The 17,867-nt window shown below is 34.7% G+C and overlaps 2 protein-coding genes across 3 annotated transcripts; both read left to right on the top strand.

Moving 5' to 3' along the window:
• Nucleotides 1–564: 564 nt before the first annotated feature.
• Nucleotides 565–2,530, top strand: LOC116209597 (auxin-responsive protein IAA17-like). Its single transcript, XM_031543286.1, has 5 exons — nucleotides 565–1,022; nucleotides 1,226–1,410; nucleotides 1,517–1,628; nucleotides 1,958–2,019; nucleotides 2,164–2,530. The coding sequence occupies exons 1-5, from the start codon at nucleotides 739–741 to the stop codon at nucleotides 2,205–2,207; spliced, it is 687 nt and encodes a 228-aa protein (XP_031399146.1). The 5' UTR covers nucleotides 565–738; the 3' UTR covers nucleotides 2,208–2,530.
• Nucleotides 2,531–6,933: 4,403 nt separating this feature from the next.
• Nucleotides 6,934–10,854, top strand: LOC116208895 (katanin p60 ATPase-containing subunit A1). 2 transcript variants are annotated; one of them, XM_031542466.1, is made up of 7 exons: nucleotides 6,934–7,283; nucleotides 7,676–8,375; nucleotides 8,851–9,048; nucleotides 9,379–9,623; nucleotides 9,731–9,889; nucleotides 10,027–10,114; nucleotides 10,416–10,854. In XM_031542466.1, exons 2-7 carry the CDS (start codon nucleotides 7,950–7,952, stop codon nucleotides 10,695–10,697), a joined length of 1,398 nt encoding a protein of 465 aa, XP_031398326.1. In that variant the 5' UTR covers nucleotides 6,934–7,283; nucleotides 7,676–7,949; the 3' UTR covers nucleotides 10,698–10,854. The 2 variants fall into 2 exon arrangements, with proteins under 2 accessions (XP_031398326.1, XP_031398324.1); XM_031542464.1 differs by having other exon boundaries at nucleotides 6,936–7,283; nucleotides 7,907–8,375.
• The last annotated feature ends 7,013 nt before the right edge of the window (nucleotides 10,855–17,867 follow it).

Here is a 17,867-nt window from a genome sequence, read left to right as displayed (position 1 = left end):
GCGAGATGGAATTATTGATTTACTATTGAATAACTAATCAACTCTTGAAATTCATATGCAAATTTGATTTAAAAATTATTAATTACATATAGAGGAATTAGTCTTATCTATTAGGAATATTTCGTATGATCAACAAAAAAAAAGAGAATATTTTCATGATTACCACAAAAATTGTTGCTCTCAGATAATTCTTTTTGGCTTAGTAATTCTAAATTTTTATTTCACATGGAAAAATAAGATTATCGATTTATTAATATTTCTAATTCTTTGTGTTTTATTAATACATGTTGTTCAAATGTCGTCTTCGATCTGGCCAAGAAGTTCTTTCAATGAATCTCGAATCCTTTTATGGTAGATGCATAGTTTGTTTACTGCATCATATCTCGTGATTAGAGAGATTTCACATTTTTAAGTTAAATAAATCGGCATGATTAAATTACACCCCGATCCTCGGCGTACCTAAGCTTAATCAGCCGAGTAGGTTTCTTTTTTAGTGTTAAATTATCTTAATGGAAAATAAAATTCATGCACGTGGACCGTATAAATAGTGGCGCAACAGGGCCAAACCCGCGTCAGTCAACAACTCATTTGGAGTCTTCCTTGCTTTATAATTTGTTGTAGCCCTGAAGAGGAGCACGTAACACAGCTATAGCCCACGATCAGAATTTTCGCCTTTGAACATTCATCAAATCCCTTTTCCATAGAAGCAGTGCCTCAGAAGATATCGTATCTAGAAATATGTCGGCTCCCGGGCGAGCGGGGCATTCGCCGGAGATGGTAGAGTACTCTGGCGCGATGAATCTGGACGAGACGGAACTCACCCTGGGCTTGCCTGGCGGAGAGAGCCGGGGAAAGTCGGGGACGAAGCGGGGGTTTCCCGACACCATAGATCTCAGCATCGGAGCAAAAAGAAGATCACTGACTGGTGGTGGTGAAGCTGCTAAAGATCCTGATATTGCAGTGGCTGAGAGGCGGGAGGATGAAGTTTCCGGCACAATTTCCTCCAAGCCACCGGCAACGAAGTAAGATTTTCTTGCCTTCTTTTAACATATATTATACAAAACCATATGCAGCTCTAATAATACAAGGGATATGGTGATAAGTTTTAGGAGTTCTATGTAACATTAAACTATGCACGTGCCCAGAATTCGATGCTTCTCGATTAATTTAGCATCTGATATCGAGGATATGGTTTAATAGAACTGTAATTGCTATATTGAATTAGGACGCAAGTGGTCGGATGGCCGCCGGTAAGATCGTTCAGGAAGAATGTTATGACTAAAAGTTGCAAGTTCGTGAAGGTTGCGGTTGACGGGGCTCCTTACCTGAGGAAGGTGGATCTGGAAATGTATAGCAGCTATCAACAACTCCTTGCTGCACTCGAGGGCATGTTCTCTTGCTTCACGATCCGTACGTATTATATAGTTAATCATATAATCAATATCTTTTCAATTAAATCTCGGCTTCCATGAAACTTTTGTTCTGAATTAATGGTCGAGATGCCGTCTTTTATCAGGGAAGTATTTGAAAGAGAGGAAGCTCATGGATCCAGCAAATGGAGGAGAGTATGTGCCGACCTACGAGGACAAGGATGGAGACTGGATGCTTGTTGGTGATGTGCCATGGAAGTAAGTTAACTTATCCTATATACTCTAAAATTAATGTTAATTTTGTTGAACTTGTTATTTTTAAACAATAATACAAATCGACAGAACTATCTGTTGAAAACATTAATTTTCTTTTAATTGGTTGATAATTGAGGCCTTTAAGCAGTTCAAATTAATTATTTATCTGATCTGTGAAAAGGACAGCACGTACATAGATATATAGTAGTAGATCTGCTCAGCTCTCACAAAGTCGAGATAAAAGCATATAACTATACTGGTAAAAAGCTGTCCGACGATAATTTTCAACGTGAAAAGTTCTAATTAACCATTTGTTCGGTATATTCTTTCAGGATGTTTGTCGAATCCTGCAAGCGACTTCGCCTGATGAAAGGCTCGGAGGCAGTCGGACTAGGTAATTAGCTGGCTAATTCAACATTTCTCATTTCTTCATGAAGAAAAGAACTCGGCACATTAACTAATCGATATTATAAATACTGTACTCCGAGAATCTAATATGAATTAAATTTCTTTGTTTGGGTTTCTTTGTGATGAGCAGCTCCGAGGGCTTCGGCTTCTACATGCACGAGTTCGAGTTCCTGATCAGAGAAAATTGCAGGCTTCGGCATATACTTTATTAAGCAGAATTATATTTTGATGTACAGAGAAAGAGAGAGAGAGGCTGCAGGCTTTTGATTACTACCAGATCATGAGCACATATACATGTTTAGGCTTCTTTGTACCTTTTCTCAAGCTTGTGTTCAATGAATTTTTTAACTTAGGTGAAAGTTCTACCACAAATAAGAGACAGAGGGCAAGAGGGATCAGATGATGATCCGTCCTTGTCCCTTTGTCTGAATATTAATTATGCTCTGCAATGCAAGCATATATATATATATATATATAGACATGTTGCAGCTTGGCCATCTATTTAATTACCTTATTATACATGAAACATTCTATGATGAATCAATAAAATTGATTGCACCATACCATCAAGTAAAATTATTAAAAATGTAAGTGAAAATTAAATATTTTAGGGTAAATTACAAAAAAAAAAACCCAAATTTTATAAAATATCTCAGTTTTGTCATATATTTTGTTTTGTAATAGAAAAAATCATAAGTTTTCTAAAATGTCTAAAAAATGACCTCCATTATAACTTCCGTCAATTTTTGCCTACGTGTGATCTACCTGGACTGTTAAAGGGACCTACCATCAGCAGCAAAAATTGACGGAAGTTATAACGGAGGTAATTTTTGAGACATTTTAGAAAATTTATGGGTTTTTTTGTTACAAAAAAAATTTAAGACAAAACTGAGACTTTTTATAAAATTTGAGTTTTTTTTTGTAATTTGCCAAATATTTTACTAAATAATTACACGACATTGTTTCAAATTTGTGTACTTTATTTCAAATTTTGAATATTTTACTTCGAAAATGTGTCATTTGATTTGAAATTTGTGTAACTTACTTTCTCTATTAGTAATTTACTAAAACGTTTTATAGTTTTTTCTGAGTGAATAAAAATTTTAGTAGTTTACTCTGATTGTATGGTACAATCGATTGCATCATAGACCTTCCCAATTATATATACTAGCCTATCTTCTCATCTCAGCGTTTTCAAGAAAATTTTGGTTGTGTTTTTTTTTCATGGCATTCACTTGGCAATATGTTCGAAGAGTGAAGGATTGAGGCCATTAGTTGTGTGCAGGAAAAAAGGATCAGATACACTACAATACAAATGAGCTACTGAAACGGCATTATATGTCTCTTTAGGTCATTTACTTGCCTCTATAACCTTTAGAGACAAATAAATTAATTGACATTGTTGCAGCTGTTTCTATAGACCTTTAGAGACAAATTTGAAATAAATTTTTATTTGTTTCTAACTAGTTCGATTATAAATAAATGATTTGCCTTTAAAAATAAGTAAAAGTATCTTATAAAATTATCTCTATATACTTTTTAGAAGCAAATATAGTTGCCTCAATATGCTTTTTATTCCTGCATAAAAAATTATACAAAAAAAGTAAATATTTTTTATGGAACCAAATGGCGAATCCCTAATTCAATCAAAACAACTCAATTTGAATCGAACTCTTGACCTCCATTTTAGTATAATATTGCCTTATCCAATGCACCAATGTTCCTCACTTGTCTAAATTTACAACTTTTATTATTTATTATATTTTAATGATAATATTTATTCTCTAAATAAATCATTGATATTTTGTATTTATAAGTTTTATTTAAGTAACTACCAAATAATAATATTTATTCCAATAAAATATTTTGTGAGAGTTTATATTTTTAAAGAAATTTTTTTGATAGACTTATGTTTGAAATTATATCTGATATAATTTTTGTAAACAATTTATTTGTCGAGCAAAAATGCTAGAAATTCTCGTGGTCGCCTAATTTTTCTTGGATAAGTAGTCGCGAAATTTAAGTAGAGAATGAGAAGAGAGATATGGTGAGGAGCAGAAAGAACCGATAAGAAAATGTAAAGCTTGACAAGAGAAAATACTTGCATTGAAGAAAAGATCGAATGAGGAATATATATGTATATATACAAGAAATGGTTTTCAGAAAAAAAAAAGATTGAAAGAGTGAAAAATTGAAATGAATAAAGTAAAATTAATGAATTACACGATTCTTTATTCTTAACTTGCAGAATTTTTACATTCGAAAAATAAAAGTTTCAAATTCAATATAACAACTCTATATTAGTTTCAATACATTGATACACTTTAAAAGTGTATAAATTAGTCTCCATTGCTGATACCTAAGTCAACAATTTTTTCAATTAATTGTATTAGAGACAAAAAATATATCATATAGAGACACAATTTTATTTGTCCCTGAAAGTAAAGATTTAGAGACAAATAATAACTTATACAGAGTCATATATCTTATTTATTTTTAAAAGTATAAATTTAGAAACAAAACAATTATGGTGTGTTTAGTTTTAGAGTTAAGTAGAGTTGAGTTTTGATTTCAATTGGTTTGTAATGATTTTGTTGTTAAATTATGAGAAAAAGTGTGAAAAAGTAATAAATAATTGAGAGAGTAATGATTTGTGTTGTTGAATTGTGAAAAAAGTAATGAATAATTGACAGAATTTATTATTAAAAATTGAATTAAATGGTTAAAAAAATTGAAGAAAAGGGAAAAAGTAATAATTGTGTTGTTAATTTTTATTATGTAGTGAGTGGAGTTAAAGTTATAGTTAAAACTTTAAAAACATAACTCACAAACCAAATAGAGTGTAAAATGTCTCTAATTTTTGTTTCTATAGATCATTTATGTTGTAGTTATAGCTTGAATAATCAATGACATGAATTGTGGTATCTGGAAGTCTAGTAGGTCCCGACTAATTCGATCGAGCTGGTCAGTTTACGTCTCTCGAACGTTTGAGTAGCTCATATATGATGGAGCTCATCTTTGCAATTAATTCGTGTCATAGCTGTCAGACATATATAAGTCTCCTACATATATGATTAGAGGTGATTTCATGCCGTTTCATTTTTATGATTGTTATTAATGGCATAATAGGATTAAGTAGATTATATTATGGTAGGTAAGCCACATCGCACATTCTTTCTTTCTAGTAGAAAATAAAATGCTTTTGATACGTAGCCATGCAAATATGATACATACGAACATTTATATGCATATAGAGATTATATGGTACACGCGCCTTGGGTCGATGAGAAGTGCTTCTTGATGGATAAGTATTGAAATGAAATTACAGTAATCTAAATATTAATTATCTCAATGTCAAAACAAATAGCCGTTCTTTGACACTTAAGACCACCTTCTATTGTTGGGCTATACAAAAGCCTTAAAACCTATAAGGAAAATGACGAAAAGAATCTCATTTTTTTTCTTTATTAAATTCACGAACTTCTCATAAAATAAAAATAAAAATATAAAGATATTTTACAAAAAAAATTATTGATTGAGTTAGCCATTCGTTCCATACGGCGAGCTCATCATAGCTATCCAATTGAATTATACTTCACTGGTACAAGTCCTTTTAGCTCACATATTCAACTTAGAAACCTTATTTGAAGCGAATCTCAAATAAATGCGACGCTAGGGAGACCGCATTCCTTCGAGCGCATGTGGATCTGATGACCTCCATAAGACAGTTAATGAATGGATGGAAATCCCGACGGGTCATGTGCCAAAATTTGAACCTCAATCCTTGCTGTTTTGGGTGTTGGTCGCATCGCGAATTACGTGCTTGTCGGGTCCAAGGAGAAAGAGAATCATATAGTGCCAAGGGAATGATTTCCAAATTAAAGCTCGTGGTCCAGAAACGGCCCAAAAATCAAGTGCGCAATAGACATCATTAATCATTCCATCGTCAATATCGACAGCTGCCTCAACCCGATCCCACATATTCTCGGGCCTTATGCATTTTAACCTTTATTTACTAAATTGCTGTTATTATTACAAAGGGCGTTAGAGTCTTATTTGTCCAAGCTAAAAGATCTTGAAAGATGGTGGTCCCCAGAAGTCCAACATCGCAGATCATGGCCGTTGATTTGTTCGAAAGCCAGGCATGAGAGGTACGGGCCCCACAGGCCCAACGGCCGACAACTTCTCTTTATAAGAAACACATGCAATAAAAGCCCCTCCAACGGGCACTATGCCAAGGCCCACCATCCCCCAAAACCAAAAGGAAGCCCAAAGCAAAATTTCGAAATAGTAGTAAGAGATTGCGTTTGAATTTTGATACCTAACTTTTGTGCTCCGTCCCAATTTTGCCCCTTGGCGATTGAGAGAGGATTAGATTAGAATTTAGATTACCTCCATTTGAAGACACATTTGTTGCAATACTACGGAAAATCGCATCATGGGACACTAGGATGGAGATGCAAACAAGAGAGTGCCATCCCGACGAACAAAATGTATAAAAACAGTCTTGAAATTAACTCTTTAATAGCAATAATTTTTTACACTTTCAATTTAATTGATCTATAAATATTAGTTGGTTGGCCTATTCTTAAATGGCCAAACTACTCGATACAAAAAAAGTTAATCGCATTATATCAAATAATTGCCGGATTTGGCTGATTCCTATTTCGAGACAATTTGTATTTTGCAATGTCATGTTAATTCTAGGGATCAAATTGAATTAGATTACAAATTGGAATAATTCAGACAAATGAAACCATGGGGGTAAAATGATAAGGTAGTAAACTTCCTGGGTGAAATTGAAATTAACGTGAAACTACAAGTTCCCCTGGATCTCGAGGGTTTAAAGGTAAATTCAAATCCTTCGTCCTCCCGGTGCCCAACCGTTTAAACGTCGACGTCGACGTCGGAATCGAACTCACCTGCTCTGCTCCGCCCCACAGGTAGAGAGAGAGAGAGAGAGAGAGAGAGGCTCCAGTGAGACAGGTGAAGAGAAGGTTTATAGAGAGAGACGCTGCCGGCAGCGGCACGCAGAGAGAGAGGGAGGGAAGGAGAGTTGTTGTGGATTAGGTGAATCTGAGATTCTGCGAGGCGGCGAGACTGTGAAACCGTTGCGATTGCTGTGGAAATGGTGGGAAGTACGCTTGGTGGATTGCAGGATCACCTGAAATTGGCGAGGGAGTACGCTCTCGAAGGCCTCTATGACACTTCCATTATCTTCTTCGATGGCGCTGTAGCTCAGATCAACAAGTACTCTACCCCTCACACTCTCTCTCTATTTCGGTGTGAATTTGTGAAGCAATGTCTCCCACATTGCTTGCGAATTGGGATTTCTTTGATTAACTGATTGAAGACTTGATTTTGGGCGTGTGTTATAGGTCGATTTGTGGAATTACATTCTGTTATGTCGATTAGGCATTGTGAAATTGGGTAGCTGATTAGTCAGGCTGAAGTTCTGTTTCAGCTCATCGCGTTCTTCTGTAGAGCTTCTATGCTTAGACGGCAAAGTTAGAGATTGACTGAAGATTCTATATGTGGATAACATACAAATATTATATTGGGTAAAAATTGGTGTTTTCTGATTGTATCTGTTACCAAATGTATACTAAATATTATACTTACTGGCTAACTTTCATTTGCAGCGTGAAACGGTGGAAATGCGGAAAGTTGCTGCTTTTCAAGAATCGGACCCTTAATTCTTAATTTGATTGAACTCTTCACATCCTTTCTAATCTAATAGATTGCCAGCGATGTTATCCAAGGAACAGCATGATCCTTGGAGTAATTTCATTCTGAATTAAATTATCAAATGAAGAAAATGCAGCTATTTAAGGGCATGTTTCTTTCAACTTCTGATGGTTTGTTTTAACCAGGCACTTAAATACAATTGAGGATCCTTTAGTTCGCACAAAGTGGATGAGCGTGAAGAAAGCCTTGTCAGAAGAAACAGAGGTGGTGAAACAACTCGATGCGGAGCGGAGGGCATTTAAGGAAATTCCTGGTGGAAGACGCCCATCTTCACCTCCCATTAATGCCAAATCCTCATTTGTTTTCCAACCCCTGGATGAATACCCCACTTCCTCTGGTGCTCCGATGGATGATCCCGATGTTTGGAGGCCACCGAGCAGGGATACTGCCAGTAGACGACCTGCTAGGGCTGGCCAAGTCGGTATGAGGAAGTCTCCACAAGATGGGGCATGGGCTCGTGGTTCTACCAGAACAAGCACCACTACACGTGGTGGAAAGGCTGGTGCATCTAGCAAAAGCAGTACAGGGGTTCGTGCATCTACCACTGGCAAGAAGGGCACTGGTTCCAGTAAATCCAGCAAGTCAGACTCCGCAGTAAGCATTTGTGGTGAACTATGTTCACATGATCTGTTGATCTTTTCTCCTTGATCTGGAATTGACAGATGATTCTTTGTTATAAATGTGGTTTTTGTTACTTTTTTTAAAAAATAATTTATTATTGCACTTGTGCAATTATCTGAATCTCTACCCTCTAATATTCAACATATAGTGTTTCCACACGTATTATTTTAAAAGTCATTCTTGGTCATATAATTAGCTTGGTGGTATCGCAAAACTACCAAAGGTGCGAGTAATAATGGATAAAATATGTTAGAGGGAAAAGTTTCTAACATACTTTTTGTTTATTTATATTGTTATTCTTTTGTTTTAGCTCACCAAATATCTGAACTCCTATCTTTCTGAATGATAACATTTTAGCTTTCTCTTTGATAAGTTATATCAATAGTTTTTCTATAGTGTAGATGTTATTGATAATGTAATTAATGTAACTTAAATCTGCAACTTTTAGAATGGTGATTCTGAAGATGGAAAGTCGAAGAGGGGACAATACGAGGGACCTGATACTGACTTGGCAGCAATGCTTGAGAGAGATGTCCTGGAAACTACTCCTGGAGTAAGATGGGATGATGTTGCTGGGCTGAGTGAAGCGAAAAGACTTCTGGAGGAAGCCGTTGTCCTTCCATTGTGGATGCCTGAATATTTTCAGGTATTAATAAACTTTACTAGGACGCCTAGACATAACTTCACGAATATTTCAACTATAGAAGTATGAATGGAATTCATTTAGGAAGAAATGAAATTTTGGTCAGTTAGTGATCCTTTCATGATGTTACTTGGGCCAATTGTTGAAATGCTTTTGAGAGTACCCTTAAGTACATTCATTGTTTTGCAGATCTCTTAAATAGTAATTGAGCTAGGAGCGCCTGAAAAAAGATGTTGACAGACAGAATTATTATTGCATTGTGGATAATATTGAGACTCGAGATATCTTGACTGGTTTTGGGGTCTCTGTTGATACTGCTCTTTCTTCTGGCAGGGCATCAGGAGACCCTGGAAGGGGGTTCTTATGTTTGGCCCTCCGGGGACTGGGAAGACTCTTCTTGCAAAAGCTGTTGCCACTGAATGTGGTACTACTTTCTTCAACGTTTCATCTGCAACTCTAGCTTCTAAATGGCGTGGAGAGAGTGAACGCATGGTCCGTTGCCTGTTTGACCTTGCCAGAGCTTATGCTCCCAGTACAATTTTCATTGACGAGATTGATTCTCTCTGCAATGCTCGTGGGTAGGTTTCCTCTTTTTTGTTGCCTGTTGTCAATTAACTTATTGAGCTTTTTAATGTGATATATATGGATTTGAAGATTCTGAGTATTTTTAGTGCCTGCTATTCAGGGCTTCAGGTGAGCATGAATCTTCCCGAAGAGTGAAATCAGAACTTCTTGTTCAAATAGATGGTGTCAACAATAGCTCTACAAATGAGGATGGGACACGTAAAATAGTGATGGTATTGGCCGCCACCAACTTCCCATGGGACATAGACGAGGCACTCAGGTTTCTCCAAGTTTTACTTTTGTTGCTTGTTTTGATTCTGAATGAATTATCTGATCCTTATAATTTTCTGATCGAGTTATGTCAGTTATATAGTTTGATTCAACTGTAAATTTGATGCTATTGCTAATACAATGCAGGAGGCGGTTGGAAAAGAGAATATACATTCCGCTTCCAAATTTTGAGAGCCGCAAAGAGCTTATCCGGATCAATTTGAAGACAGTCGAGGTATACATTAAAATGTGTAAGCTGTAGACATATGGTTGTGTCAAGTATATCTTTCACAAAGTTGGCTTCAGTTATTGATCCATATTTTAGTCTTAGCATAGAAGTGGCAGTAGAAACAAAGAATCTCATAGTATAACTTCCGATGGCTATATGCTGTCTTGCCTCTCATTCCTGCTCATAGATTATTTAGTTCCGGTACAATGATTTAGTTCAACTTCTAACCAAGAACAGAAAAAAAGAGGATTTATGTGAACTCATCAATCTGGCAACATTTTAAACTAATTGGATGTGATGATCTCAGGTGGCGGCTGATGTAAATATCGATGAAGTGGCACGAAGGACAGAGGGATATAGTGGAGACGATCTCACAAACGTCTGCAGGGACGCCTCCATGAATGGTATGAGACGTAAAATAGCTGGGAAGACTAGGGACGAGATCAAGAACATGTCCAAGGATGAGATCTCCAAGGACCCCGTCGCTATGTGCGACTTTGAGGAAGCCCTAGTGAAGGTGCAGAGAAGTGTTTCTGTGGCAGACATCGAAAAGCACGAGAAGTGGTTCTCGGAGTTTGGATCCGCTTAGAGAGAAGTCTCGCTGCAGAAAGGATTTTTGTGTTTTATCTAGTGTGTAGTATTCAGATGATACCAAACTGAATTCGACTGTATGAAATTCGAAAGGAAACTCTGGAATCGCTGTCTCATGTCTGTTCCGTTCTCAACGGCCTCGTGTTTTTCTCTCCTTTTCCTGCTTTGTCTCTGTGTTATGTAACTTCTCTGGATACTGTAATCATCTGTCGATGAAAATGAGGGCAAAAGGATGTTTCTTACAGAACCTGCCAATTGAGGGCAATGCAAATCCACCACCAACATAACAATCATGGAGGATAATGAAATTCGGGTGTCCATTTTGAGGGTGATTCTTGCCGGTGGGAATTTCTATGACCATTTATTTTCTTTGATTATCCTTTTACTAAGTCACGGACCTCTTTTATTACCCTTATTTTTTTCCCTGTGAACGAGAAAACCAAATTTTAATCGGTCCAATGGACCGATTGATATCCTCATATATTGGCTTAATAAGATTTCCCATTCTAACTACGGTGGCCCAGGCCCATGTAAAAAAGACATTGGGCCTAATCTATTCCTTAAACAACTTGTCAAGGAACTCAAAACGCAATACTTTTCAAATCATTATATATGTAATATATTTATAATATTGTCATACTTACCTATATTTATTTTTATGTTATTTTTAAGTTTCATTTTTATATAACAATGGGCAATGTTACCCGCGCTTCCTTGTGGGTCCCGAAACTATGTTAACGTTTCTAATTTGAAAAACCATGTTAAAAATATAATAGACTTTAAGTAACACTGTTAATTTTGAATAGTCCAGTTTTACTTGCAGTTGATTACATTGATTCGAAATTCATTTAGAGCATTTCGTGGTCATGGTCAAGCCAATATTCAAGCAAAAATTAGTCTTAGTCAATAAACTAACGTAATCTTGCGTTTCATTAAAAAAAAAGGTTAGAACATTTCTAACGTCACAAATAAAAGAGGCTACTTAAATCGTTAACTAATTAAAATAGTCATTTTGTATGCTAATAAGGAATTTATTAAAAATATTAATCTATGTTAATTTTAAGTGGACGAAATTTTATTTTAGTGAAGGAATTTGAAAATCATTAAGTGGTCATGACAAAGTCAAACTCGAAACGAGAATTAGTTCTAGTTGGCATAACCATGCGTTTCATAAAAAAAAAAATTAGGACATTCCTAATGTCACAAATATATATATGAATATATATACATATATAAATATTAGCTACTCACAATTGGTTCTATGCCGTAAATCAAGAAATTATTAAAAAATATTAAAATCCAATAAATAAACGCTCCTAACAATTTTAAATGCACGAGCTTTACTTACATCATAAAAGCTTGAAATTCATCAAATGGTTATAGCCAAGTCAAAACTTTAAGCTAGGATTGGTCTCAGACAAATGGTCGGCATAACCTTGCATTTATTTGAAAATAAGATTATGACATTTTTATCGTAAAAAATAGAAAGAAACTACTTAAATTGGTGGCATATTGGAATAAATATTTTATAATCAAATATAATTTTAAGAAAAATAAGGAAAGTGGTTTGAGTGGAAAAAAATGACCCCGCTCGCCACCAAAAGTCCAATTGGGACCAAAAATCATTATCTTTATATAATAATATAATATAATATAATTATTGATTCTTATGACTATACTCAATTCTGAGTTTTTATATATTTTACATAAAAAATAAATCTTTTAAATTATAATTTTGTTAATTCGTCATCATTTATAATTGCATGATATAATTCAAGTATAGAAAAATGGTAAAATGGAAAATCTTTGTGGATGTCTCACTGCAAGCATTAACATTATAAAATGATAAAATTATTATGATAATTCCGAACAAGTCATAGTTTAGTTGCGATTCAAGATCTAATTTTTGTAAAAAATTAACCTCCGTTGTAGTGCACAGGCTATCTCCGCTAGTTAATTATTGTATATTGACAGGTCTGTATCTCCATTCGACATAGATGCATGTCATGACTTTTCTTATGGTGCATTAAGGTGCTCAATTTTTAACATTTTAATTGCTTTTTCCCTTGTTTATTATATATATGCTCTGCTTCAGTATGGTCCAAAAGCAAGAGCAAGAATTGATTAGCTGTAGATTCTCCTTTAATTTTTTATTAATGCGATTTGTCTTTATTAATATCTTGATATGTGCTTTGTCCTCATGAGGATAGATAAGCTAAATTGAACGTGTTTAAATAATATATTAAACATGAGAATGTGCCGAAGAATGTCAAATAAAATCATAGGCCTTTGTCTTTTGTGGTGTACTTGTACCTTGTCCTATTTCTCACGGCTGATTTTATCATGTGGATGATTCATTAGATATAGATAGAGAGAGAGGGAAAAAAAAATCGAACATATACTTGGAGAGGTTTTGAATTATCCCAGCTACCTTCACGTGTCATCTTAATTCGGATACCAAATGCCACCTAAAAGCCTGTTGCCCTTCTCAATGGCTCAGAGTTGACGATCAGCGAAAGCTAAAGCTAGTTCAGCCGGCCAAAAACCATCCGGTTGAGGTTGATCTTGCTACATTAACCAGAATTGATCCTAAAAAGCAGCCAAGCTTCAAGTCGACCTAGGCTGACCTCAACCCGATCATGGCTAAACGTAGGCTAGCAACCCTCGAGGTGCAGCTGCTGTGGACATAAGTACCAGTTTAAAACACATTGGATGGAGGGTTCTTAGAACTCGAGCATAAATCAGGTGATGAAGATCCATTTTTTAATTAGCATCCTTTGAAATTAAATAGACCTCTTCAGAAGGTAATTTTAATGTGGTCGACTTCCCCTCTTTTGCCATTAGTTTCTCTACAGCATCCGCTACTCTATCTAATTTTCCACCCTTTCCAAATGTGATTTCTATGTTACGTGATCATCACAGACGAGCCAAAATTCAATTGGAGCGGGAGCAGCCATTAGTTAAATACTTAATCTTTGATTAAGGACAAAAGCCACGTCCTGCCAAAAATTCCAACCGAGGGTTGAACATTTGTCGTTATGCCACAATACTCAATTATAATTAAAAATTACAATTAAATCTCCCTGCGCAGCGAGAGCTTGAGAGATCGCCATGACAGCTGGGAAAGGATGGCAACATTAAAATATCGAAAAATCAAGATATGCTTAATGATTAAAGCGCATATGTCCCCTAGATAACCTAAAAAAAAATATACTTAATCATCATAATTACAGTTTATCCCTCATAATACTTTTAGGCCAAGTTTGGCAATGCATTGAGATGGGATTTCTGGTGGATTTCTCGTATCATATCCGCCCTTAAACGCTATATAAATCTCTAGATACAAAGACTATATACATATGAAAATAATTCTCTCGGTGGGCACCATATCTAGTATTCAAAATTTCGATAATTTAATTAAATTTGAGTTGAACTGTCGATTTTCTTCGTTCACAAGACTCGAACTCGAGATCTTACTTAAGAAAAATAGATATTGAACTATTTGAACCAAACAATGCTAGTTATATAAGAACAATTTCTTTGCTGGATGTATCACTACGCAATGTCTGGACTCTCGTGTTCAACCACGAACATATCAGGCAAATTGAACAACCAGCAAAAACACTGGTTCTGTCAACGTACCACCATCAAAGGCCTAGTATATATGATTTACAGAAGTCGATTTCCTCCAAATCCAAGCTAAAACAACTAGTAATTGTTTTTAACAAATGCACTTGAAGGGATTTGAACTTGGGATATTGGATTACAAAATTACATGGGAGTAAGCTTGTTAATCACCGGACCACTACATTTATTGGTTGTACGAGAATAATTTCAACAAAGAAGAAAAATGAACCAAAAGTTAATTAATTATAATGGCTATGTTGATAAGAAGTTTCCCATTTACCTAAAAAATAAAAGAATTTTTCAAATTCCAAACATATATATGGTGTTAGGTTAGATGTGAAATTCTGATTTGCTGTTAATATATCAAATATATTTTTCTCCGTATATATATATATATATATGTGTATTGTAATAACAATAATAATAAATAGTAACTAGTTACGTACATGATCCCCGATAATTATATACATACTTGTGATAATCTATAGCTAGCGACAGATGCTCGAAATTGATTTTTGCATGGCACATGCAGCAGCCGTATTTAATGAAAGAAAGCTTACAACTTTTCTCTGCACTCCTGTTGCTTGCCTTACTCGATTTAATTAATTAAGCTTCTTCGAAGTTGTTAGTTAACGTCAATGATACAAGACTGCTCAATAAAGCCCGACTGCGGGCCGGCAGTTCCTCGTCTTATTAGCCTCTCAATTCCATATCCTCCAAGATACATACATACACACCCATATATATATATATATATATATATATATATTATAGTCAGTGAAACCACATCCCGACAACGGTCAGAGAAAAATTGATGTTGAGATTGAAAGCAACATGGCATATGGTTCCATATGAGTTGTGCCTTGTGGTAATCGTCCATTCTTATCAATTATATATGTTTTGGGACCATAGGTAGCAGTTGATTGGAAGACATAATTTTTGAGGACCTGATCTTTCCAACATATCCTTTTACAAACTTTATATCCTACTCATCCTTTTCCAAACTTTATATAGATATATATACTACGATCGATATTTGGGTTAGTTTAATATATTGAAATATATACTCTAGATGTCCCTTATGTATAATTAGTATCGCGTACATACATATATATACATCAATATCGACATCAACTTTATACATAATTTTTCATGATCATACTGTATAGATTAAGTGCGTCTGTTGGCTAAAAAACTTAAAGGAAAAGATATTATATTACACTATGAAGTTGCATATCATCACATTAGGGCAGCGAATCATCGTGCAAGAATAATAATACCTTTCTACAGACGCGAAAGCAGTGATCCGTTAACATTATTTGGGATAAGGAAAATGGCATAATTTTTTAGTACAAAATATCATAAAAGAAGCTTTACTTTATTTTAGTGGGCTTGCATGTAGTCTTATTCGTTGACTTTTGTTCGGGCAACACCCGGAGCTCTTAAATGACCATAAAATAGCTTATAAAACAATCAAGAGCATTCCAACAAAGAAGAGATTTGAGTGTTAATCACGTATATAGTGATCACAATTGTTATTTATAATCATCTGTTTCTCCTTGATTATAAATTATAACTAATCATTTTTCCCGATTATAAGAGAAACCCACGAACCTAATACGTATAAGAAAATATAATTAATAATAGCTAATTAAAGGTATAGACAGTTCCATTACGAGAATTGAATATGTAATCTCTTATTTATAGTCTGACGAAAGCATATATCATTGCACGACACCTTCTTTCTCACAACTAATTATCTAATTTTTTTTTAGTGGACAACTAAATATTTAACTATCATTTCATGAGAAGTGAAATTTCCTAATGAAGATAGTATTAGAATGTATCTCGTGCATTTCCTATGAAAGGTTCTTGTACTTTCCGATATATATATCACACACAGAAAGATTGAATTCCATCTTCATAAGTTATCTAATATTGTTTGCAACATTAGACTTTGTTCTGATCAATAGGAAGACGTGAAGACATGACATCTCTTGTCTGGCCAGCTAAGAAGTAGCAATTTTTTGAATTTGCCTGTAAAGTTATGCCCGTTATATCCAGTAGCTTTACTTTCTTTTTCAAAATCATTGTGATTTTGAACAATTTTGTACGTGGTGGATCCAAATATACATACAACACCCATGTATATACACATAGACTTTGTCGTTTGTTCAGCTGCCTTATCAATATATATGTAGATATGGAGCATAGAGATTATTAATACAACCTTTAGTTAAATCCCCTATGTATGTATAAAATTTAATTTACTTGAAAAAAAAAAAAGAACTCTATTGTATATCATGTTAAGTTATGTGGCGATCGAGCTAGCTAGGGGAAAAAAGAAAAAAAGAAAAGAAAAAAGATAGGCATGTTTTATGTTTTGCCAAGTGGTTGGGGTCCAACTAGTCATCAATGGATTTAACACCGATATATACATACACATATATATATATATGTATGTATCTATATATATATATATATTATTTTAAGAACTGGTGATCAGTTTCTTTTGTGGGTCTGAAATAATTGCAATTCAGAAAATTGGAGATACGATGTAGAATAGGATCTAAAGTACTGCACATATAGAGCAACTTGTGTGTTGCGTTGCTCTCTCTCTTTTTTTTTGGTTGTTTCAATTAAATTTGTTGGCAACTAAAAAAAATTGTATTGCTCATTAGTATGTATTGTCCCTTGTTTTGTGAATATCCCCCCAGCATAACTAGGAGCAGCATAACAGCTTGGCTGTGTGAGGAAAAAGAAAAGTTATTAGAATCAACTTCAAGGAAGATGTGCGGATTGACAAAAGATATAAGATAACCAGGTATATGTTCTGAATTATTAGGTTGCGTTTGATTTGTTAGTGTGATTTTAAAATCATGATTTTGATTTTGATTGTGGAAAAAGACAAATGAGATGGTATTATAAATTTGACTTGGGAAACGTGTGTTTTTGTTGTTTAGTGGGTATAGTTAAAATCAAAATCGCAATTCTAAAATCACACCTACATTTCAAACGGGCCCAGTTGAAAGTGATTTATCGAATAAACTTCGAATAATACGTGAGCATGTAGATTCCGCTTGAATATTGTCCTAACCTTCAACTGTAGCTGATGACACGATTTGTTATCCATTGGAAAGTTCTTTCGATGAATAATTTCATAACCTTGATCAAGTTTACTTGATCACGACAAGTACTTTAGCTGACGACATGCTTGAATATTTTCGTATACAATTATATAATGTATACGATTGGTTCTTTTTTTTTTTTTTCATTCTTTGAATTATCAGTATTTGATTTGATCAAATTCATGATATTCAATCGTGAAATGAAAATTAGATTCGTCCCGACGACTAATCAACAAATGTTCAGCATATTCAACGGGTCATGGCCAATTGAGACATTTTTTTTTTGGCATAATTAACTCTTGAGACTTGTCCTTAATACATATACGAATATTAATTAGGCCCAAAACTTTGATTCAAACTCTCGAACATTTCACCACTTACTATGCGGAAGGCAGTCAACGATTAATTATCAT

Source organism: Punica granatum, chromosome 5 (assembly GCF_007655135.1).
Source record: "Punica granatum isolate Tunisia-2019 chromosome 5, ASM765513v2, whole genome shotgun sequence".
Classification (NCBI taxonomy): domain Eukaryota; kingdom Viridiplantae; phylum Streptophyta; class Magnoliopsida; order Myrtales; family Lythraceae; genus Punica; species Punica granatum.
The sequence above is the reverse complement of the archived record's forward strand: the minus strand, read 5'-3'. Positions and strand labels throughout refer to the sequence as shown.

Bases quoted from the DNA above. Each gene is read 5' to 3' on its own strand.
- LOC116209597 (XM_031543286.1), top strand. From the start codon at position 739: ATGTCGGCTCCCGGGCGAGCGGGGCATTCGCCGGAGATGGTAGAGTAC. The intron at 1,023-1,225 runs GTAAGATTTTCT...ATATTGAATTAG, and splicing joins TCCAAGCCACCGGCAACGAA to GACGCAAGTGGTCGGATGGC. The intron at 1,629-1,957 runs GTAAGTTAACTT...ATATTCTTTCAG, and splicing joins GTTGGTGATGTGCCATGGAA to GATGTTTGTCGAATCCTGCA.
- LOC116208895 (XM_031542464.1), top strand. From the start codon at position 7,162: ATGGTGGGAAGTACGCTTGGTGGATTGCAGGATCACCTGAAATTGGCG. The intron at 8,376-8,850 runs GTAAGCATTTGT...TGCAACTTTTAG, and splicing joins CCAGCAAGTCAGACTCCGCA to AATGGTGATTCTGAAGATGG. The intron at 9,624-9,730 runs GTAGGTTTCCTC...CCTGCTATTCAG, and splicing joins TCTCTCTGCAATGCTCGTGG to GGCTTCAGGTGAGCATGAAT.